At 35.6% G+C, this 25,062-nt stretch overlaps 1 protein-coding gene across 1 annotated transcript; it reads right to left on the bottom strand.

The window, feature by feature from the left end:
• Positions 1-370: 370 nt before the first annotated feature.
• LOC106138130 (alaserpin-like) lies at positions 371-23,023 on the bottom strand. The gene is made up of 8 exons (XM_060944775.1): positions 22,981-23,023; positions 22,477-22,610; positions 7,502-7,642; positions 6,754-6,957; positions 6,312-6,410; positions 3,682-3,894; positions 2,863-3,007; positions 371-525 (listed from the first exon to the last, which is right to left on the bottom strand). The coding sequence occupies exons 1-8, from the start codon at positions 23,021-23,023 to the stop codon at positions 371-373; spliced, it is 1,134 nt and encodes a 377-aa protein (XP_060800758.1).
• Between the last annotated feature and the right edge of the window lie 2,039 nt (positions 23,024-25,062).

Below are 25,062 nucleotides of genomic sequence, written 5' to 3'. Positions count from 1 at the left end.
ATTTACCTTATTATGTCTAACCTACATATTTTTCTGCAGTTTTAAGAAACAAACATACCTATAATCACGTCTTTATCTGACTCACGATTGATAGGCCACGTTCAGCTGTTTGGCTCAATGATAGAATTGAGATTCAAATAGTGCTAGCCCATCGCCTAAAAGAAGAATACCAAGTTTGTAAACAAATCCCTTAGTTGCCTTTTACGACATGCGAACATGTATAGAGTGGTGGTAAGTATTATTTTTTTTACTGATGCCGAGAACCACACGGCACGAAATTACGTTAGATATCGTGTGACATAGTCACAAACACACACACAACACACATACGATATCTAGCTAGACCTATGTCTGTGTCACAAATTCAGTTTCATATCTTGTCGTTCCCATAGAAGACTCCGCTGATGAGCTCGTGGGAGACTCCATCATCTTCCATCTCGATTTTGAAGTAGAAAGGGTGGTCAGCGATGAACTGCGGCACGGCCCTTGTAATCGTGTTTACCGGCAAATCTACTGGTGACAGAGCTAAATAAAAGGTAAGATTGGTTAATTATTAAAAAAGGAAACTTTCTTTTCTACAGTTTCTATCTCCGTGACGAGATATATGTATGTTTTATGTGTGTTTGTGCTGTGTGGTTCCCGGCACCAATACAAAAAAGAATAGGACCACTCGATGTCGTAAAAGGCGAGTAAGGTAATTGTACGACTACTTGATATTGCCCGAGTAGTTGATAAATTTTGATTCAACTCTTTATAATAAGTATTCTTCTGAAGGTATCAATGAAACGTTTATTAATTATACTAGTAGCGACATCTCTTAATCTATCCTATAACAACTTTCTTTGTGATTGGCTGTCAAAACTTCACATTTGAATTTTGTTTGCAATGTGTCCTTACGTGCTCGTCGTTCAATATTTATGTTAACGAATTTGTTAAGGACCTTACTTGTTTCGAACTGTGTTACTCAAAATTAATGCTCAATAAGTGGTAAGTAATTATTTTATTATGTTCGGAACAGTATCAATTATGCTAATGTTTACTTTTTGATTCGTTTTTATAATAATAAAACAAAATACAAGGGTATCAAATACTAGTACATAAAAAGTCTGATTTCCAGTACTTGATACAGCTATCATCTACTAGGCATATTCTTATCCGTTCGATTCGATCGATTTTATACCATAAAATAATAAATTTAAGGTTGATCTATCACAGTTTTAAATATGGCTTTTATATGTGACTTCTATCTAGTCGTTGATAAGGGTATCAACTACTGGAACATAAACTATCAAATACTAGTACAAAATTAAAGTTATTATTTTTTTGTGCAGGTATTTAATAAGTAATACGTAAAAATGCCTCCAATAAAGGGAAAAATGTTAAGTTATTCTGAAGAAGATACAGTATTCCTTATAGCACTCTCTCATATAAAGTTAATGGCAAAACACCTCTTGAACGCCGTATGGGTCCAGTATCTTATTTATCTGCAGAACAAGAGGATATCATTGTTTTATGGATATTAGAAATGGCTAAAGCTGGATTTCCCGTTACTGTGCAGCAGTTACAAGATAGTGTATGTAAGTTAGTGACTGAATTAAATATCGAAACTCCATTTAAAAATAACAGGCCTGGAAGACACTGGTATGAATCATTTAAAAAAAGACACCCAGAGATTCGTCTAAGAACATCCCAAAATAGCTATCAAAAACAAAAAAAATAAAGGCTGTAAAAAAAAGACTAAAACAAATGTATCAGCTTCTTTAAAAAAATGTCACAAAATCATTGTTTGCATCAAGTAGCGAATCTGAATGTGGTACATGGAAGCCTTCTGGTGGTAGTACAGATGATCTCAATAGCGATGATCATGATACTGAATTTAATATTTTTTAAGTATATTTTTTTAATTGCTTAGGTCTTTATTTAGGTGTTTGATTGTACTTATTTTTGTTGATTTTAAGTGATTTAAGAAGTTTTGTGAAATTATGTTCTATTGTTTTGTTTAAAGTTTATTGTATGTTTTTTCTAAGAAGTACTCTTGTCAATTACTGGGTCACTAGCTTGAAAAAGTCATAGTCAATTACTAGGGCTTTTGAAAATTTGCCCATCAACAACTGGTACATTTATAATCTTCTCGAAAAAAATCTATATTAAAATCAACAACAGTGATTTTCTTTTATTAAGTTCAACCTAAGATAAATAAAAGGTTGGTTAATATTTGTTACTTACTTAAAAAATTCTAACTAAAATAAATACATAGTTATTGAAGAAAACTTCATTTTTTCTTACTATAATATCAACTACTGGTACTATTACCTTAAGGGATAGTCTTACAAACTTGGGATTCTTTTTTTGGCGATGGGCTAGCAACCAGTCACTAGTTGAATCTCAATTCTATTGTTAAGCCAAATAGGTGAACGTGGCCATTCAGTCTTTTCAAGACTGCTACCCCTACAGGCTATGTCTACCCCGCAAGGGATATCGACGTGACCATATGTATGTATGTATGTTGTATGTGTATATTTGTTATGTGTATAATGAAATCTAAGGTGACTAATTATGGTACAAGCTTTGCCAATGGCTAATGCGTAAGGTCAAAGACTTCTACCTCCTGGCTTTAGTGCTGGTTACTCTGGAGATGAGCCCAGGATTCGCCCTCGACCATGGATCCTGGATTAGCTGACGTTAAAGTGAAGTTATCCCAAAAAATTCCTAAAGAGAGCTCTTAAAAGTGTTTAATTAAATACAGCTGAACGTGACCTTTCTGACTTGTCAAATATTTTGGCTCTGCCTACCCCGCAAGGGATATAGAAGTGATTACATATGTATGTTTTATAACACAAGCTAGATTTAAACGTTACTTACGTGCTTCCCGGTAGATCCCGAATTCATCCAATTCTATGAACACTTTCTGGATGACATTGCCCAAATGATGATTGGTTTTTGGATGACCTTGTGATATGGCGTCGAGTCCTGACGAATTAGTGTCAAATATTTTCTTGACCCCGATCTGAAATATGAAATGAATGTGAATTAAAGCGTTGTGTGGTTTTCAGCACATTAGAATAGAACCACTCCATCACTTTAAGATGGACATCGTAAAAGGCGAGAAAGGGAATTGAAGAAAAAATATAGTCTGCCAGCTGCTTCTCTTCCCTTGCAGATGTAAACTCAATCAAGGGAAAGGCTAATAAACTTGGGATTATAACTAACAACCTGTCACTATTTGAATCTCAATCCTATCACTAAGATATAGAGCTGAAGTTGGTCTTTCATACTCTTCAAGACTGTTTGGATATGTCTTCTCCATAAGGGATCCAGACTAGTTTATACGTATGTACGTATTAATTTACCCTGTTTACCACCAGGCAGATTAAGGTAAACCGCAATCAAATTATTTAAAAAGAAGAATATATATACATACCTATATCTTTTTTTATTTGACGGCTTCTGTGGCGCAGCGGTAGTGCGCTTGTCTGTGACACCGGAGGTCCCGGATTCGAATCCCGGTCAGGGCATGATGAGAAAAGAACTTGCGCCTGGGTCTCTATACAAGTATTTATTATAAAATATAGTATCGTTGACTTAGTATCTCGTAACACAAGTCTCAAACTTACTTCAAGGCTGACTCAATCTGTGTAATTTGTCCCGTATATATTTATGTATTTATGTATATATAGGTACCAGTTTCAAAAACGGTGTCCAGTTCACCATAGTCTTTATCTTCAGGACTGGTATTCTCACATTGATGATGTCCAGCTCCAATTTCTTCACGGCGTTTGTCGGCACTTCAGGTTTTTTGTCGAACAATTGCAGAAGTTTTGGTAGTCCAGACACCTCGTTCGGTAGGAAGAAGGTCATCTTACAGCCGTCACAGAAAAGACGTAGCATCAATACCTGTTACGAATAGAAACAGAGACTACATTTCCTTCGCTTCATACATACATACATATAATCACGTCTATATCCCTTGCGGGGACATTTTTCCACTTTCTTACTTCTTTCGCTTCTTACATACATACATTTATATAATCACGTCTATATCCCTTGCGGGGTAGACAGAGCCAACAGTCTTGAAAAGACTGATAGGCCACGTTCAGCTGTTTGGCTCTATGATGGAATTGAGATTCAAATAGTGACAGGTTGCTAGCCCATCGCCTAAAAGAAGAATCCCAAGTTTATAAGGCTATCTTTTAGTCGCCTTTTAGGACATCTATGGGAACGAGATAGAGTGGTCCTATACTTTTTTTATTGGTGCCGGGAACCACACGGTTCTCTTCATCCACATTCAAAATTCTCGTTGCTTTGAAGCTATGCTTGACCTGATGTTTAGATAGGATTCCGCCTGTATAATATAAATAAGTGGCTACCTTCAACCATCATATTATTTGCGGTTCCCGGCACCAATAAAAATAAAGAATAGAATCACTCCTTCTCTTTCCCATGGATGTCGTAAAAGGCGACTAAGGGATAGGCTTACAAACTTGGGATTCTTCTTTTAGGCAATGAGCCAGCTACCTGTCAATATTTGAATCTCAGTAGTATCATCAAGCCAAAAAGCTGAACGTGGCCTATCAGTCTTTTCAAGAATGTTGGCTCTGTCTACCCCGCAAGGGATATAGACGTGACTATATGTATGTATGTTTAAACATCATCCTTGGCGCTAATCCTCGATTATATCTTCACATATCTGGAGAAGAGTCTGGGACACATCTATTAAGACAATCTTAGATATAGAGATAGACATACAGAAGTAGAATAAATAGGTATATCTTGGAAAAGCATGTAACATTTTCATCTTTATCGTCACTTACCATAAGGTGAGATGGAAGATAAATGCCTAATCTAACATCGAATAAAAAAAAGTTTGAGATCCAGGTTTTTACACGAAGCCATTCGCGTCTGGTCTCCTCAACCTTTGCTAGGGAACTTATTGGATCATGATATTGCCTGAATGATCCTACTAATATTATAAATGCGAAAATTTGTAAGCATGTCAGTATGGATGATTGTTACTCTTTCACGCAAAAACTACTGAACCGATTATGATGAAATTTGGTATGTAGGTAGCTGAAGACCCAGAATAACATATAGGCTACTTTTTATCGGGATTGATAGGGTTTCCATTCGGACGATGTCGCGGGCGGCCTCTAGTTATATAAATAAATTACTAAAAGGATAAAGATTAATAATACGTCATTGGAATCATAAATAATATGTTTTTATGGTAATAATTTTTATCAATATGAATTGCAAAAATTCTGCAACGCAATTACAGAGGTAAGCCTTTAATAACACTTTAGAATAGTCGAGTGACAATATTTATTACCTGAAATTTATTTTCTTTATCCCTATAATAGAAAAACATTTTGTAAAGTGCTGTCATCATTCTCATATCAATTGTTTTCTTTTTGTCGTGAAGTATAAATGGTTTCATTATAGATAATCGTATGTCGAATTTTGATTCCCAAGATGGCTGCAATTCGAAAATAACATGGTAATGTTAAAAAATATCGGAATTAGTCAAACAATTTTTAGGTTTTAAAATCTGACTGACTATTTAACAGTTAATACATACATACATATGGTCCTGTCCATATCCCTTGCGAGGTAGACAGAGCCAACAGTCTTGTAAAAACTGAATGGCCACGTTCAGCTATTTGGCTTAATGATAGAATGGAGATTCGAACAGTGACAGGTAACTAGCCCATCGCTTAAAAAGAATCCCAAGTTTCTAAGCCTATTCCTTAGTCGCCTTATACGACATCCATGGGAAAGAGATAGAGTGGTCCTATACCTTTTTTTAACAGTTAATCTTATTGAAGTAACATAAGTTTACGTGGAAGACCAGGTTGCAACTAGATCGAACAAGTTTAGAAGAATGAAGAAATTATTGAGAATATTTTAGATAATAATGGGATTTTATTTCATTAATAGCTGTGCCCGCGACTTAGTCCGCGGAATAGTTATTTCGGGCATCATTGAAGCACTCAAGGATGAATAATTTTACCCGTTTTTTCACATTTTCCATTATTTCTTTACTCCTTATAGTTGCAGCGTGATGTTATATAGCCTTAAAGCCTTCCTCGATAAATGCTCTGTCTATTCAATGTCTATTCAACGCAAAAAGAATTTTTCAATTCGAACCAGTACCTGTACAGTTTCTAAGTTTAGCGCGTTCAAACAAACAATCAAACTGTTTTAGCTTTATAATATATGTATAGAGTATAGATTTTGGATAGAAATCCCAAAACAGAAATTGCATAGTTGATACTCATTTGAGTTAAATTTGCAAAGTCAGCATCTCAACTTACCTTCATGTAAACAGCATTTATCAGAATCAAATTATCACTTGGATTAATATCTTTAGGCGACATCAGGTTTGGGATGCGTTTGTACGTAGTTGAATCTACCTGAAATAGTGCATTTTAAAAACAATGTGTGTGCCGTGTGGTTCCCGGCACCAATAAAAAAAGGAATAGGACCACTCCATCTCGTTGTTATGTCGTAAAAGGCGATTAAAGGATAAGCGTGTAAAATTGTGATTCTTCTTTTAGGCGTTGGGCAAGCAACCTGTCACTATTTAAATCTTAATTCCATCATTTAGCCAAACAATCGAACGTGGCCTTTCAGTCTTTTCAAAACTGTTGGCTCTATCTACCCCGCAAGGGCTATAGACGTGATTGTATATATGTGTCAACTGATTATTTTAAATAGTCTTTTATTATTTATTAAATTATTCGTTAAAAATATTACCCATTGATTAATAAAATCGACCACACTGACAGGATTTTGAAAACGCATTTTGTCCGTATGAACTCCGAAATTCTTATAGGAATCCGCGATAAAGCGGGGATCCAGTTCATCAGTATAGTTCACGTAGAATTTGTTCAACATGATCATGTCGGACTCTGTCAGGCACGACAATTTCGTATCTAGTTCTGGATAAAACTTATTCAACTGAAACAATGAAATAGAAGAATAAAAAATACTATATTTGCTATCTTGTATAGAGTTTACAAAATAATTTTTAACCTGTGAAAAATTATAAAACAAAATAACGAGTCAATAAAAATGGTGCCGTGTGGTTCCCGGCACAAATACAAAAAGTATAGGACCACTCCATCTCTTTCCCATGGATGTCGTAGAAGGCGACTAAGGGATAGGTTTACAAACTTGGGATCCTTTTTTAGGCGTCTATATCCCTTGCGAGGTAGACAGAGCCACCAGTCTTGAAAAGACTGAATGGCCACGTTCAGCTATTTGGCTCAATGATAGAATTGTGATTCAAATAGTGACAGGTTGCCAGCCCATCGCCTAAAAAAGAATCCCAAGTTTATCCCATAGTCCATCCCTTAGACGCCTTTTACGACATCCACGGGCAAGACATGGAGTGGTCCTATTCTTTTTTGTATTGGTACTGGGAACCACACACCAATAATCAATTTTGTGTAAGAAAAAACTTATAGGCTTAAATATAATTGTGTCAATCTGAGACTCTTACTTTCTTGGTGTCATTGACATTCAAAGCTGTTAACAGCTCAGATTTGGCGACTCCCTTGGCAACTGAAGCCAACTTGTTCAAACCCAGCCTTAACGGAAACGTCGACACTACCGCACTAACGGTCTTACGACGCAGTGGAATCTGAAATATGTTCCGAATTGAAGAAGAAGAAAATGCTGCAGAGCAGTTTGATACCGCTTCTTCTGCACTGACGCCTTGGAAGCGGCAGTAAACTTAGTTTTAAGTAATTTATTTGACGTCAACCAATGTTGTTAAACCGTACGTTTTGACAATTATTAAGCGATGTGAAGTATCCTATAATAATGAATAAAAATAAAAAAAAAAAATTAATGAATTTTCTGGAAACGATGACGTGATGATTTAATTAATTTCCAATTGTTGCACTTATAGTGCCGTGTGACACAAATAAAAAAAAGAATAGGACCACTCTATCTCGTTCTCATGGATGTCGTAAAAGGCGACTAAGGGATATGCTTTTAAACTTGGATTCCTCTTATAGGCGATGGGCTAGCAACCTGTCACTATTTGAATCTGAATCCCATCACAAAGCCAAACAGCTGAACGTGGCCTATCAGTCTTTTCAAGACTGTTGGCTCTGCCTAACCCGCGAGGGATAAAGACGTGATCATATGTATATGTTATGGACTAGGTGATTAATGCGGGCATTATTCATAATGTGCGAGCATTATGAATAATGTCAGCTCTATCGGGCTAAGTGATTAATATCTATTTAAATTTCTTTAATTATCACATTGCACGGTCATTATTATATTGCTACATAACATTTGGGCAATTTGATAATAAAGCTAAATGGCAGAGAGTTTTCTAATAATATTGTTCAGGAAGCGTGTGGAATGTGGCCCGAATTGAAAATTGTAAGTACATGGCAAACCGAGACACTCTCAAAGCCAAGGATCAGCAGAGAGAGTAAACCAGGACACAGAGAATATGCTGAGTACGTAGTTGGAGGATAACAAGACTCAGAAATGGTCGGAAGAATTACGTTTTGCACAATTAATGAAAAATAGAGCCCATGATACAAGCATTAACTGTACCCCATATGAAGCCATGTTCGGAACGAAGATGAAAGTAGGACATAAAAGTTATTTTATACCGCATGAGGCTCTGCTTGATATTAATTCAGAAGAAGACTTGGAGAAACTATTATCTACTGGAAATAATCCAGTGGAGTCCGCCAAAAATAGAGATATCGCTGAGAGAGTATTACTCTGCCCAAAGGGTCATGTACAATATGTAGAATGCCCGGTCAATTTGATTATTTGAACAATTATTATTAAATTGCTCCCTCAGATTGGGCATTTTTCATAATGACCGGGCATTATTTAAAATGCCCAATTTATCATTTGGACCACAACATATATATGTATGTAATATCTCTCTCGCTCTTGGATGCGTTCTGGTAAATGTAATTGTGAAAACGGTGATTAGTGGACAGACAAAGAAGATCAATCAAAATCAGTAGGTACTTACCAAGGCTAAACTCTTGGCCAATCCATCTTTTATTGCAGTTTTGTTACTTACTTCAGCACTTAATATCAATTTGATTTTAGTGAACAACACTGAAACATAATTTTTTATGACAATCTTCTTTCAAAAATCTTGTATAACACGAATAATATCGTAAGATAGGTACACAAGACACTATGTACTTAGATATACTTAATTTAGAATTTGGTAAATCAAAATTAACGATCTCACTGTGTAATATTTAATCTGTACCTATGTCTAGGATGGAAACTTAAAAGAATTACGACTTTAATAAGAAAGAAAATGCTTCAGTGCAGTTTGTTACCGCTTCTTCTGCACTGACGCCTTGGAAGCGGCAGTAAACTCAGTTTTAAGTAATTTATTTGACGTCAACCAATGTTGTGAAAACATAAATTAGGCAATTATTAAGCGATATGAAGTATCCTATAATCATGAATGAAAAATTTGAATTTGAATTAAGAAATTCTAGTAAATAAATAGAAAACTTATAATAAACAATCACCCAAAATAACAATAGTATACATTCTGAATCTCAAAATCGTGTCGCCGACGCTATCGCTAAAATGATTGTGAAATTTTATTTGAAACAAAATAAATTCGTCGATAAGCCGTGAGGATGTTGTCATAAAACCGTCGAGACTTTGTATAATATATTTTCCTTGATATTGTAGGTTTCCTATAAATCTTACCGTTGAAAATGTAACGAAATTTCAATTTACGGATAAGCTAGATGTAGCTGTTTTATTGGGTGTGACAAGCATTGTAATCTGTATATTTTAGAGTTAAATTAAAAAAACCGTGTGGTTCCTGGAACTAAAAAAAAGCCACTCCATATCGCTCCTATGGATGTCGTAAAAGGCGACTAAGGGATAGGCTTATAAACTTAGGATTCTTCTTTTAGACGATGGGTAGACAGAGCCCACAGTCTTGAAAAAACTGAATTCCACGTTCAGCTGTATGGCTTCATGATGGAATTGAGATTCAAATAGTGACAGGTTGCTAGCCTATCGCCTACAAGAGGAATCCCAAGTTTAAAAGCCTACCTATCCCTTAGTGGCCTTTCTCGACATCCATGGGAAGATATTAAGTGGTTCTATTCTTAAGTACCCAAAACTATACCTCTATCACTTCACCGTAAATAGTTTTACAAATTCTAAGGCTGCGTTTATCTGGATGGCATAACAGTTGAGATTTAGACAGTGCTAGGTTGTCGAACGATCGCCTGAAATAAAAATCCATGGTACTTGTGACTTAGGATTCATTCAGAGGAGTTAATCAAGGATATATTTATAAAGCTATCATTGAACTTTCTATCTGCACGGGGAATAAAGCAGATGGCACACACTATGCTTTTTTCTACGCTACGAGACCGGTATATAAGCCACTTTTACAAAGTTACCCAGAACGTCGGTACGTAAAAATTCAGACGGGAACAAACGTGCACACGTCTCTGCCAACAACATTAGAATAATTGATTAACTAAACGCAAAGAGAAATAATCGCGATTCAGCATTTTACTAACTAAGGGTGCCCGCTAACTCGCGACAGCTGATTGCGTTTATATGCCCGTGCGACTTTTGGGAATAAATATGACCCGACTGTTTTTTTTTTTTTAATCTTTTTTTTTAATGAAACTATGTTAGCTGCTAAATAAATAAGTTCTAACATAAAATATATGTTTAGTGGAATGATATATGAAAATAAAATCGAAGTTTTTAATCATCTATCTAAAATGTAGGTTCTGTATGATCGGAAGAAAATGAAAATGTTCTTTACAAAAATTAAGTATTTTTTCAAGTGACCATAAAATTATTTTATATTATAAAATACAGTTTTATTAACGTATATTTTTTTTAGTTTCAAGAACATTTATTAAGTAAATTGTTACTATAAATATCTAAAACCAGATTTGATGCCGTCATAAATTAATGAAATTAGGTGAACTTACTACTGAGGTTCTCATCTATTTATGTGCAAGATGTCATCAATATCTCTCCAGACATTTTTGAGTTTATCCGTGACAAGCAAAATTACTAACATCGAGAAAACCTCTTTTTCAAAAATAAATATGGAAAGTTAGGATTTATATTTCAATTTCACACTACAGTTTCTCCAATACGGCTACGCTTTTAACAACGTTAAAACTCAATAAAGATATCACATATATTGATGACTTTATCGCAAGTTAATAACTGCCCTAAGACTTCGGCGTGCCAGGAAAAATGATTTATAAAACGCTCGCTCCCATCTCCGTCCCGTTCGCACTAAAGTTAAATCCTACAGCCGTCTCTCTCTATTCTAGTCCAATTTCACAGGCTGGTGGTTGCCTCCAGACCTCGTGGAAATCCTTCTATTGATTAAGAAGCTTGAATGTTCATTCAATTATAAGGCAGCGCGGTTTTCTGTGGCAACGCGTTGTTAATCATTTTAAAACCGGTCTGTTTATACACTGTTTGCGGTAGATTAATGGAATATTTTGCTTCATTTTCTCAATATAGATACGATTATATTTCGAATAGATGACAGGTTGTAGATTTTGAAAAGGTTATTTTTATAGGGCGGATTTATACAATGAAGGAAGAAAGGTCGTATTCGTTTCGCGAAGGAAGTATGCAGGGATCGTGGCAAGTGGAAAGATGTGCCTACCCCTCCGGGAAAGAGGCGTGATTTTATGTATTAGTGCCGGTAACCAGACGGTACCAACGTGTACTACAATTCATACAAAACGGTAAGAACAAATACTTACTCACCGACATTAATACGGGATCCGGGGACAAACAAAATATTCATGACAAGTAAGATTCCTCGGAGCGATCGCTTCCAAGCAATCCGCCGGCATAATGGAGCCGTTAAAGACAATATGCCGGAGACATATTGGATGCAGTTCGGCGGATGTGTAAGCGGCGCTGCTGGGCTGGGGTGCACTGAGAGATTGTGTTACATACATACATATAGTCACGTCTATATCCCTTGCAGGGTAGACAAGGCCAACGGTCTTGTTAAAATAACTGTTAGGCCACGTTCAGCTATTTGGCTTTTAGATAGAATTGGGATACAAATAGTGACAGGTTGCTAGCCAATCGCCTAAAAGAAGAATCCCAAGTTTAAAAGTCCATCCTTAAGTCGCCTTTTACGACATCCATGGGAAAGAGATGGAGTGGGCTTTTAAACTTGGGATTCTTCGGTAAGGCGATGGGCTAGCGACCTGTCACTATTTGAATCCCAATTCTATAAACCAAACAGCTGAATGTGGCCTATCAGTATTTTTAAGACTGTTGGCTCTGTCTACCTTCCAAGGGATATAAACGTGATTCTATGTGTGTTTATGTATGTATGTTACTATAAGTGTGCTCTTTTGTTCAGCATTTCTTTGTAGTATTCATATAGCATTTCTTTATATATATATATATATATATATATATGTATATATATATTTCTTTATAAATATATATATAAATAATATATATATGTATAAATAATACAGGTTTCAACCGGTCGAACGATGTTCCCGCGATTGTTACAACATTTGTCCTCATCATAGTCAAAATGTAACACGCAATTGATTTCAAAAAATTGCAACCCAGTGTGTCGCCGCCCTAAATCAGCGATAAATCCGCCGCTACATCTGGCCGGCGTCGGTTCAATTTTATTACTATTCTCTCTTATTTGATACCGTCAAAGCGGGACACTTCGGTTACATTACCGCCTGCTTATATGCAGCTCTTATCGGCAGCCTTTGACGGTTTCAATCTGTTTAGATCTGCTTTGTAGAGAGACTAAAAATATTGAGTGTGAAAAAATAGTTTATTGTTGGCGGTTGGGTTGGTTGGATGGATTTCGTTTGGTATGGGTGAAGACGTATATGTTATTTGTTTTTTTTTTATATGGGGCAAATTACCAAGATTGAGATAGCCTCGAAGTAAGTTCGAAACTTGTGTTACGAGGTACTAACTCAACGATACTATATTTACAATAAATACTTACATATATAGATAAACATCCAAGACCCAGGACAATCAGACAAAGTTCAAAAGAGGCCATCAAAAATGTTATCGCTATGTTGTTAAGGTGTGACTCTGATTATTAAAATCTGTCAATAAATTTGATTATTTATTATTGCCACAAAGAAAAAAACTGTAATTTATTCTTTTAGATTGTATACTATAGTAGAATTATATCTATATAAGTATTTATTTTAAAATAAAGTATCGTTGAGTAAGTATCTCGTAACACAAGTTTCGAACTTACTTCGAGACTAACTCAATCTGTGTAATTTGTCCCGTATATATTATTATTTATTTATGTATGTTTTTTAATTTTATATGCCTTATCCGAAGCAACATCGGACGAAGCGAGGCGAACAACATCGCCACCGAAGCACTGACATCCAGACCTACTGCGCTATAAAAACCCATCAAACATCGCTAAAAACAAGCGGGCCATCGCGAAATCCGTTTTCGTTTCGATTGCTGGATTTAAAAAAAAAAAGAACGAAATTGCACCAATTCCGTTTTGCTATGCAAGAGCGAGCAAACTTATTAGCCGGTCGGAGGTTATCGGCGATTTCTTTGCTTTTTGCGAGCGATCGGCCGGCGATTGATTGGATGGCGTTTCACTGCTCGCCTCGTCACTCATTTCTCACATTTCTCCCGAGGTCGGTTAATAGGGACGCGCTGGACGATTTCTGTGTGACGGTTTTGAAAATGGAACGACTTTTAACTGCCAGTGTTATTTTTGAAATTTGGAATGTCTTAACAGAATGTGTGTGACCTTTCTTACATTTTTGCATCAATTCAATCCTTGAGGCATGTAGGTTTCTTCTAGGTCCTGTTCTGCTGACAGTTATACATACATGAGAAAGAGATAGAGCAGTCTTATTCTTTTTCTATTGGTGCCGGGAACCACACGGCACAGAATAATCCCAAGTGTATAAGCCTTTTCCTTAATTTACTCTTACAACCAGCTCGGCAAGACGAAATAGCTGGCATATTTATGAAAATTACGTACCTTGATAAATTCAAAAATATACCTCAATACCAATATAGTTATGCCTATAAATAAAATAACCAAGCAACTATACTAGTAAAATAATCGTTCTTCCGGACATGATGTTCACTTATCTTTCGATTTTCTATGTTTAATTCGGACAATGGTCTACCTAGTGAAAATATATCTCTACCTGTGCACCTGACGAAGTATTTACATTGTCCGTCATTGAAATTCAAATCTGCGACTGGACGGCGATAATGCCGCTCTAGCGACCTGCGACTGCGACCTGCGACTTTTGGTAAGAAGATTGGAGACTCGAACGTCTCGTACGATTTATAACAAGACGTTTGTTTTCTGAACTCGTGTGTTAGTTTATTTTTGTCTGATTTATCTTGATACTAGCTTTGCCGTGTGGTTCCCGGCACCAGTACAAAGGATGTCGTAAAAGGCGACTAAGGGATAGGCTTACAAAATTAAGATTCTTTTTTATAACTTTCACTTCACAGTACAAAACAAAACCGCCTTACAACTCTGTTTATTATAAAGCTTTTGTATTTATTAATTTAAGGTATAAAATTGTGCTACTAAAATATATTTTAATTATTCGCTTGATAAAAATATACTTTTATCAAGCGAATAATTAAAACAAAAATTCATACAACATACCTAGGCATTTTCAGGGCAAGAGTTAATAGATATTATTTAAGTTTGCACTACATTAGACTTTAAAGATCTAAAGTAGGTTCATAAGCACTAAAATTCCCAATAAAAATATCGACCTTTTACACGTAACCCATGACATTCGTTTTTGAAATCGGTTAAACTCAAAAGCATCGAACCAAAACATATAGACTTTGGCACGATATCTTGGTAAAAATAGTGAGTTTGGATTTATAGTCTGTGATCGTAACCGTGACGTCACAAGATGGAGGATCAATGTGAAATATGCTATTGTACTTTTGGTTAAGGAAATCCATAAACAAATAGAATAAGAATTCCTTTGCTCATCTGTTTTCACATTCGCAATAGAATTTTTTTTAAAATATATGTCTTTTTTTTTCATTCAAATATCAAAGAACTTAATAAGTATAATTATTATAATACCTAAGAGTAAAATTATTTTTACTATGACTTAGTATGTACTCGTATTAGTCCATTTGAAAGTATAAATAGTACGTACGAGTTTCAATTTTTTAACTTAGTGTATTATAAATTTTATTTAACTTTCAAATCTTCACATATTTTTTTTACGTATACATTGTAATGATTATTTTTCATTTACATACATACATACAATCACGTCTTTATCCCTTGCGGGGTAGTGAGAGCCAACAGTTTTGATAAGATTGATTGGGCTTAATGCTAGAATTGATGTAAATTTTTAATATACAGGTGTACTCCAAGAAATAATGAAATTGTACTGGGTGAAATAATATTCTGAATGAATTAATTGTGAGTTTAATGAGAAATTTAGCTAAAAATAATAAGTACGTAACATGAATGGTATTGAAGTCTGCAGAGTAGCCACAGATTTGAAAACCGTCTAAAACCAGACGAAATAATACTGAGCTGGTGGGGTAAAGTTTTTTCTTTAAGCTTATATTCTTTAAAAAAATATCTCATGATTTATAAATATCAGCTGTTGTCATTTGCAAATAAAATTGTAATTAAAATATTAATTAGTACGAAGGGATTGTTGAAAGTGGAAAGTCTGTACCCGGCTCTGCCTACCCCTCTGGGAAATAGGAATGTTTTTATGTATGCATATAGTAATTAATGAAGTAACTGTTGGAAATTTAGATCTTAACATTTTTAATTATAACATCTAGTATAGAAACAATGTAGAAAGCTGATAAAGGCGAACGTTTGATTTTTTATCAGACGTCTGAACGAAAATAAGCAGTCCCTCAACTGCATGCGTTAAGATAATTATGATTTGTTCTTTTATAAACGATTCAACCTTCTAATGCAAATGTAAAACTAACCCGGCCCACACTATGTATAAGTTGACCTTCTAAACTAACATTTTTGGGCTATAAATAAATGAATTATAAATGATTTTATATGGTTCGAATTGAAAAATTATTTTTGTATTGAATAAATAACCTGAGGAAGGTTTTAGGCTATATAACATCACGCTGCAACTATTAGGAGCGACGAAATAAAATAAAATGTGAAAAAAAAAACTGGGAAAATTATTCATCCATGAGGGCTTCATTGATGCCCAAAATAACTATTCCACGCGGACAAAGTCGCGGGCACAGCTAGATATTAATAAAAAATAATGAAAAACTTGACCTAGCGAATCACATGCTCCCCACCAGACCTTTATAGACCTGTTCAGTGATTGCACTACATAAATATAAGTTTTCCCCTCAAACGATGCATTTGTAAATCAAACGGCTATAACCATTAGTCTGCAGCTACGAGTATTTTGTGAGGACTGCCCCACGCATTGCCCTTTCAATGGCCGGTTAATGGCGATTTCTTTTATATGTTTACAATTTGTTAGCTGATGAAACTGTATTTGATTTATATGTTTGTTTGTATGGGTCATTTTTTGTACTTTATATACTTATTTTATAGGAAATGCGACTATTAGTTTAAATATAAAGTTCTCTGTGAGATCTAATGGTTGACTGGTAGATAATGCTTCTAGCATCATATCATATATATAAAATCCGCACATCTTACATATAAAATTTTGTGAGCATATTGAGTAGGTCTGAGAATCGGCCAACATTTATTTCTCATACCCCTTAGTAATAAGGGTTGTGAACCCTTAACATTTTTTTTAACTAGTAACTAATTAAAAATTATTTATATGGCAAAACAACGTTTGCCAGGACAGCTAGTTATGCTATATATTTATATTATGTAGAGACAAAAGTCTCGAAATGACAAAATGGCCACGTTTAGTTGTATGGCTTTTAGATCGAATTGAGATTCAAACAGTGACAGGTTGCTAGCACAGTGCCTACTAGATGAATCCCAAATTTATAAGCCAATCCCTAGTCGCCTTTCACTACATCCATGGGAAAGACATGAAGTGATTCTATTCACCACACGGCATCCTTTAAATAAGTACGCAAAATACATAATTAAGTGTAATTTTTAAAAACGTAAGACATACATAGACACACACCCTATAGAAGTTTTAAGTATTATTATTCAGATTCCCGTGGTAATACCATATTCCCGTGGCTAACATCCCGTGCCAAAAATCATCACGGAAAAAAATTGGGAAATTGCTCATTTTGATGGGGGTATTTTGCTGATGCGCCTCAAATCATATCGGAATAATGGGTGCCATTAGTAATTTCAGACGAGTAGGTAATTTTATTTACTGCCAGAAAGCATAAATTTCATTCTGAATTAAAAGGGATTTATGGAAAGGTAAGGGTTTTTTGGAAGGGATCATCTTTACAGTTAGAGGAGTAGAGTAAAAAAATATTTGTAACTGGAATAGTGGGAGAATGTTTATTAAATAATTTTGTAGTATTATGAATTTTATTAAATATAATTAAATATTAATTATTAATTTTCAGTGTCAGCAGTGGTTCATTGGATATTCTGTTGATGTAAATTAAAAAAATAACTAAATATTTTTTTACATTAAACTTACTTTAGATAATTTTTAGAAAAAATCTTAATAATAGTACCCTTTAATATATTATAAGAAAGTATTTACGTCTAATATTACATACGAAACCATAATTAGTTAAATTGGATTTGATCTGTAGATGAAACAGTGTAATGTGCCGTGTGGTTCCCGGCACCAATAAAAAAGAAAAGGACCACTCCATCTCGTTCCCATCCCATCGTTAAAAGCGATTAAGGGATAGGCTTATAAACTTGGGATTCTTCTTTTAGGCGATAGACTAGCAACCTGTCACTATTTGATTCTTAATTCTATCATCAAGCCGAAAAGCTGAACGTGGCCTATCAGTCTTATCAAGACTGTTGGTTCTTTCTACCCCGCAAGGAATATAGACGTAACTGTATGTATGTATGTATGTATGAATGAGGCAGTATAAAGTAATTTTAAGTATGAACAAATAATAATGTAATCACTACATAGTTTATAGCCAAGTCGCTTCCCGTATCTGTCCCTATGTCTGTATGTACGCTTAGATCTTTAAAACTACACAACAAATTTTGATACAGTTTTCTATTAGAAAGAATGATTAAAGAGGAAGATTTCTTTATTTGAATAAATGCAACCTGTTTTAAAACAAATAAAATTTTCTTAAAACAAAACACAAAAGAATAGGAAACATTATATATTCATATCTTCAGTACTTAATACAATTCAAAAAGAAACTGAGAGCGTTGTCGAGTTTATTTTCATTTTTAATATTCATAATGCAAATTGTTTAGGAATTCAAATCGAAACGTATAATAAGCTAACTCCCCGCAAAGTTTTTTAATTCCTCTTAATACTTCGGGATAAATTCCTGTAAGTACCGTTAAATTAACATGGAAAAATACTTTTTTCCGATCCCGACGTCCTAATTTCTGTGTCTCAGCGCGAGATATTTAAAATTTCAATGTATTAATATTCATTATTCTTTGAAGTTGTATAAGTACCATTAGCTTATCATCAGGGAGACAGTTAAATTTGTTTTTCTTGTAATTAGAATCTGCGTTAATATAGCGAATTACGAAATTGGAATTATTTTTTGCTTGTTATATCTATTTTGAATGTGCGTGGCCGTTATATCTCTTATTCAACAGATAACATATTACTATGTGTTTGACTCAAAACAGTGAAGAGCGTCGATGGTCGAATCGACACGTGTGTGGCGCGAAAAGACTCAGGTTCGAATCCCACTTCGGTCATTTACCAATGACTATTTTATAAGTTACTAGCGACCCGCCCCGGCTTCGCACGGGTGCAAAATTCGGAAAAAATTATACATAAAAACCTTCCTCAAAAACAAAAAAACCGCATTAAAATCCGTTGCATAATTTTAAAGATTTAAGCATACAGACAAACAGACTAAAATAGCGACTTTGTTTTATACTATGTATTGATGTACATTAGTTTGAATACTAAAAGATGCTCTTACGGTGAGGAAAAAACATCATGAGAAAACCAGCACATTCAGGTAACTGGAAAAGGTTACGTTAAAAACCCAGGGAAACAAGAAACTGTTCGTTTTTGTCGTACCCTAGCCGGTATTCGAACCCGGAACCTTCTGTGTTACAGACAAGCACTCTGCCAATAAGCTACATTAGCAATGATGATGATTCACACGGCTCAAAAGCTAAAGTGTCGTGTGGCCCAATACAAAAAAGAATAGGACCACTACATCTCTTTCGCATGGATGTTGTAAAAGGCGACTAAGGGATAGGCTTACAAACTTGGGCTTCTTTTTTAGGCGATGGGCTAGCAACCTGTCACTAGTTGAATCTCAATTCTATCGTAAAGCCAAAAAGCTGAACGTGGCCATTTAGTCTTTTCAAGACTGTAGGCTCTGTCTACCCCGCAAGGGATATAGACGTGACCATATGTGTGTATGTATGCAGAAGCTAAAATAAACTGTATTTATAGTCATTGGTATAAAATGAACATTATAATAAAAGTCTATAGGCCGGAAACAATGTCCCCACTACGCTAATGAAACTACTGGGCCGTAGTTTGATGACACGGGGTCGTATTAATATGGATAGGATGGGTATGTCGTGTGGTTCCCGTCACTTTTGAATAGGCACACCTTATAATGGATGTCGTAAAAGACGATTAGGGGAATGGTTAATAAACTTGCCATAATTTTTTGTGGTGCTTTCACTATATGAATCTCAATTGAATGATAAAGGCATGCAGTTAAACGCGACCTTTTAGTCTCTTCAAGACTGTTGGCTCTGTCTACCCCTCAAGTGATAAAGACGTGATAATATTTAATGTTTGTGTCAATAAAGTATATATACTACTACTATCCTACTACTATTATAAAGGCGAAAGTTTGTATGGATGTATGGATGTTTGTTACTCTTTCACGCAAAAACTACTGAACCGATTACCATGAAATTTGGTATGTAGGTAGCTGAAGACCCAGAATAACACATAGGCTACTTTTTATCCCCGAGTTCCCGCGGGATTGATAGGGTTTCCATGCGGACGAAGTCGCGGGCGGCCTCTAGTCCTATTATAAATGCGAAAGTTTATAAGTATGTCAGTATGGATGTTTGTTACTCTTTCACGCAAAAACTATTTAACCGATTACGATGGAATTTGGTATGTAGGTAGCGGAAGACCCAGAATAACATATAGGCTACTTTTATCCCGGAGTTCCCGCGGGATTGGTACCACGCGGACGAAATCGCGGATTGCCTCTAGTTTTTAATAAAGAAGCAATGACAACATTAAATGGATTCCATTAAATTACAAGTAATGGCGTATTTGGTACATTACATATTACGGGGCCGACCAATAGCGATGCGTTGCTCAAAATTGCATACGAAATGGTCAGTTCTCGAACAAAATTCGCCGAGTGGCGAACGTACGGACAAAAGATGAAATTTACATAGCAAATTGAAGGGCTACGAGTGCGCTACGAATGTGCTACGATGCTACGCCGTAGCTCGTAGCTTCGTGTATCTAAGATGGCTGCGTCAAAGTATTAGGCTTGGTTGGACAATTCTGTTATTTGTAAGTTACTTGTTATTTGATTTTCATTCTAATAAAATATATGTAATTATTTATTTATATATTTATGTACATCAATAAAAATTAGGGATTCTTTTGATTTAAGACGATGGGTTAGCAACCTATCACTATTTGAATATCAATTCTATCATTAAGCTAAATAGCTGAACGTGGCCATTCAGTCTTGTCAAGACTGTTGGCTCTGTCTACCCCGGAAGGGATATAGACGTGTATGTATGTATCAAGGAAAAAGTAAGAATAGAACTTAAACTAAAGAGAATTTTGGTACTACTTATTTCTAGAGAAATTTCTACCAGTAGGCCCACTATAGGTAAATATGTGTGTGTGTATACATTTATACATAAAATCACATTCAGATGTTAGGCTTAATGATAGTATTGAGATTTAAATAGTGACAGGTTGCTAGCCGTTTACCTTAAAGGAGAATCCCCAGTTCATAAACCCCTAGTCCCCTTTTACGACATCCATGGAAAAGAGATGGAGTGGCCCTATTCTTTTTCCTATTGGTGACATAAACCACACGGTACTATGTACGATTGATTTATTTTCAGTACTTACATACTTCTTCTTTGCAAAGTCGGTTAAAGGCCTCTGAGTATTGGGAATATGGTTCATTTATGATCTGTAGTTTCACAGATAAACTAAAATGTCCCTCGACATCTATTTGTGTAATCAGGAATAATTTAGTGGCGTATTTATGTAATCGGCCTATTTTAGGATAAATATTAACCGGGAACCACACGGCTACGTGTGGTTCCCGGCGCTTTTGAATGGGATCACTTCTTATGTTTCCTATGAATGATGTAAAAGGCGATTAAGGGAAAGGTGTGTAGCTTGGGATTCTTCTCGTGGGCGATGAGCTAGCAACCTGATACTATTTGATTCTCAAACATACATATAATTACGTCTATTTACCCCTGCGGGGTAAACAGTACCACTATCTTGAAAAGACTGGTAAGCCACGTTCAGCTCAAATAGGACAAGTAGCTAGCCCATCGTCTAAAAGACGAATCCCTTGTTCATAAGCTTTTCCCAAAGTCGCCCTTTACGACATTCATGGGTATTGCTATGGCATACAAATGCATATGTAAGCCAGCTTCTGATATTCTTCTTAATATTTATATACAATAAACAATCCCACCAATATTATAAATGCGACTGAACCCATTACGATGAAATTTGGTATGTAGGTAGCTGAAGACCCTAAATTACACTTAGGCTACTTTTTATACCGGAGTTCCCGTGGGATTGATTTCACGCAAACAAAGTCGCGGGCGGCCTCTAGTTAATATAATTAAAGAAGGTTGCTTACAGCATGTAGGTATAAAAAAAAATAGCAAAAACTAAAACACCAATCGAAATAGGAACCAATGACGTAGTTACCAACATACGGGCAAGCAGGAAATATCATTCCACTTTGCGAAATCAATCAACCGATATTCATTTACGTGTTCAGCAATCATCAAATCATGGTTCCAATTGTGGCCGCTGGGGCGCCACTGAGCCCCTCAATATGTAAATTGTCTAAGCCTAACTGCCTATTGTCGGGATGGCCTGGCTTTGCGTAGGTGAACGTATAGCCTTATTTCAAGGGCTGCCGCTTAAGTTTGACCGTTACACTAAATTGTTTTCGCAGTAATGGTTAGTAGCCAAATAGCAGGGTTTGCTGAAGTGGATTTGTCTAAAGAAAATAACTTCCAAAGTAGATTTTTGACGTGACAACATCTTATAATTCGATTGAGCCGGTTGCACGCACGAAAAAAGATGACTTATGCGGCGTTACCTCGGTCTGAGGCGTTCCATGTAAGGCTTGAAGTGTGAGCGAGAGCGCGGAATGAGCGACAAAGAGACACAATCGGCCTTCGCGTTCGGCAGCGTTCGACATCCGTCTCTCTCCTACTTGAGTGAGCGATGCGTCTGCGTGGAAATGTTTTCTTAAGAAATATATCATATCATATGTATTTATCTATATAAAAACATCCGGTTTATTTAAGGCAGAACGGAATTAAAATGGTCAGTAGTTACGTGGAGAGGCTACCTTTGGGACTCTGTTTGATCTGATGACAACATAGCTTTTCAAATGTCTGAATATGTGGCTTTACTATGTTTAATTTCACAGCAAATGCGTCGAAGCCGACATTTAAATGAATGATAACGTTAATAACAACAGTGTATTCTGCTTTGCATCAAAATAACAATATGAATGCCAAATTTTAGTACAGTGGGCTCAGGAGTTAATTGTGACACCTTGACTTGATTGTTGTACGGGATATGGCCCAGGTATCACCTGAGGCATATGTACAATCCATATAGTAAGTATTGCCAGCCATATTTCATAAAAAATCCATAGATTCACATCCGCAACAAGCGTTACAAAAACAAAGATGTTTTTAGTTATTTGGATGACTTTATAATTTCTTGTATCACAATACTGAGTTATCATAACACAATAATAAGTGAAAAGATCTAATCTCTGCCTACCCCTCTGGGAAAGAGGCGTGATTTATGTATTTTTGTATGTATATATCACAATATCACGTACGAGCAAAATAAATACACTATACCTATATCCACATATAGCGAACTACTTACATTTTATCTCTAAAAATACGTCTGAAGGCGTTTGGTATTGGCGGATATTGCTTTGCCGCCTTTTCCGCCCGGCTGACGTATCGCACACCCCTGGATTAGGGTAAACGCTCCAGTTATCGTCTCCTATTCACTGTTAAAATAAATATTTTATTTTCTCATGAAAACAATAAATTAAAAGCAATTACATTTTAGTTGCGCATTCTAGGAAAAAAAAATTAGAAATAACTTATTAAAATTATATTTACTACTACTATTTAATTTTTTTTTTATGCTACTGGTGTTCCAGTTGCAATATCCTGGAATTGAGCCAGAGGTCTGACCATGACTATGGTCCAAGAATAAAACACAATATATTAATAAAAAAGCATTTAAACGCGCACTTAACGTAATTTTGTTTTACCTCTCGTATGTTTCAGTCACTTGGTGACCACGGATTATTGTAACATGATTCGGAACGTACTAACTAAAATAAAGGTACGTTAACGCACTTAACGTTTAATTCCAGTATAAATTATAGAAAGTTTAATGCAACGCTGAAGTTTAAAACCAATAATTTCTCCGTCATCGACGAATCAAACCCAGGTTTGAACATGATGATAACACAAAGTGAAAGTGCATATTTCCTTAGTCCAACCATACGACATCCGGGGAAAAAATTGTGTGAGACCACTCCATGCGTAAAATGCTTAGAACCAGTTTATTTTTTCATGCATTCTTCAATATAACAAGGAATGCATAAAAAAAATTCTTCAACAATACATCAGTGCCATAATGATAATGCACCCTCAAAATTGTTGAGTAAAACTTATCATATCATTTATATTGTCCCCTCTTAACAAATGTCTCAATTACAAAACCATGTCGTGGAAGAATTTGTGGCGAGCATAAATTTCAATAAAAAACCATTTTGAGAACCCCTCTTTTGCGAGGGAATGAGGGTGTGTATAAGTATGTAACATTTACGTGTAAGCTGATTAAATAATATTTAAAAAAAACTTCATCTATTGTTGTGAACCGTGTAATGCCGTGTGGTTCCCGGCACCAATATAAAAAAGAATAGGACCACTCCATCTCTTTTCCATGGATGTCGTAAAAGACAACTAATGGTTAGATAGGATAATGGATAGGCATACAAACTTGGAATTCTTTTTTAGGCGATAAGCTAGCAACCTGTCACTATTTGAATCTCAATTCTATCATTAAGCCAACTAGCTGAACGTGGCCATTCAGTCTTTTCAAGACTGGTGGCTTTGCCTACTCCGCAAATAATATAGACGTGACCGTATGTACGTATGTATTGTTGAGAAAAATTGTGTATATCAAAAAGAGGGGCAAAGTAATAACAATTGTAAATAAGCAAGAAAAACAAAGAAATATTTTATATTAAGTATCATTGGTTAGATCAGTGACGGAAGAGTTTTTACATGTAGATTGACCATCAAGAGAGGACAAGCCACTTGCCGAGCCACTTGACCGCCCAAATCCAGTTTAATAATAAATCGCGCACAAGACAAACTAACAACTCTGAAAACAATTTACATGGGCCCCGGCGAGCGGGTCCGTTTCCATAACTAATTAAATTGCGGCCAACTTCGCAGGTGCAACGCGCAACTGTTCGTGGAAACACACGGGAGAATATTTGTGGCGTGACCGCTTAGAATATTCACTAAAGATAAGTTTATACATCTATGTTTAGTGGATAGGTATTACTACTTTTTACTGAATTATATAGTTCTTTATTGTTTGCCGTTTGACTGGAAGAGATCCCTTCATGGGA

This window comes from Amyelois transitella, chromosome 6 (assembly GCF_032362555.1).
Source record: "Amyelois transitella isolate CPQ chromosome 6, ilAmyTran1.1, whole genome shotgun sequence".
NCBI classification, from domain to species: Eukaryota; Metazoa; Arthropoda; class Insecta; order Lepidoptera; family Pyralidae; genus Amyelois; species Amyelois transitella.
The sequence above is the reverse complement of the archived record's forward strand: the minus strand, read 5'-3'. Positions and strand labels throughout refer to the sequence as shown.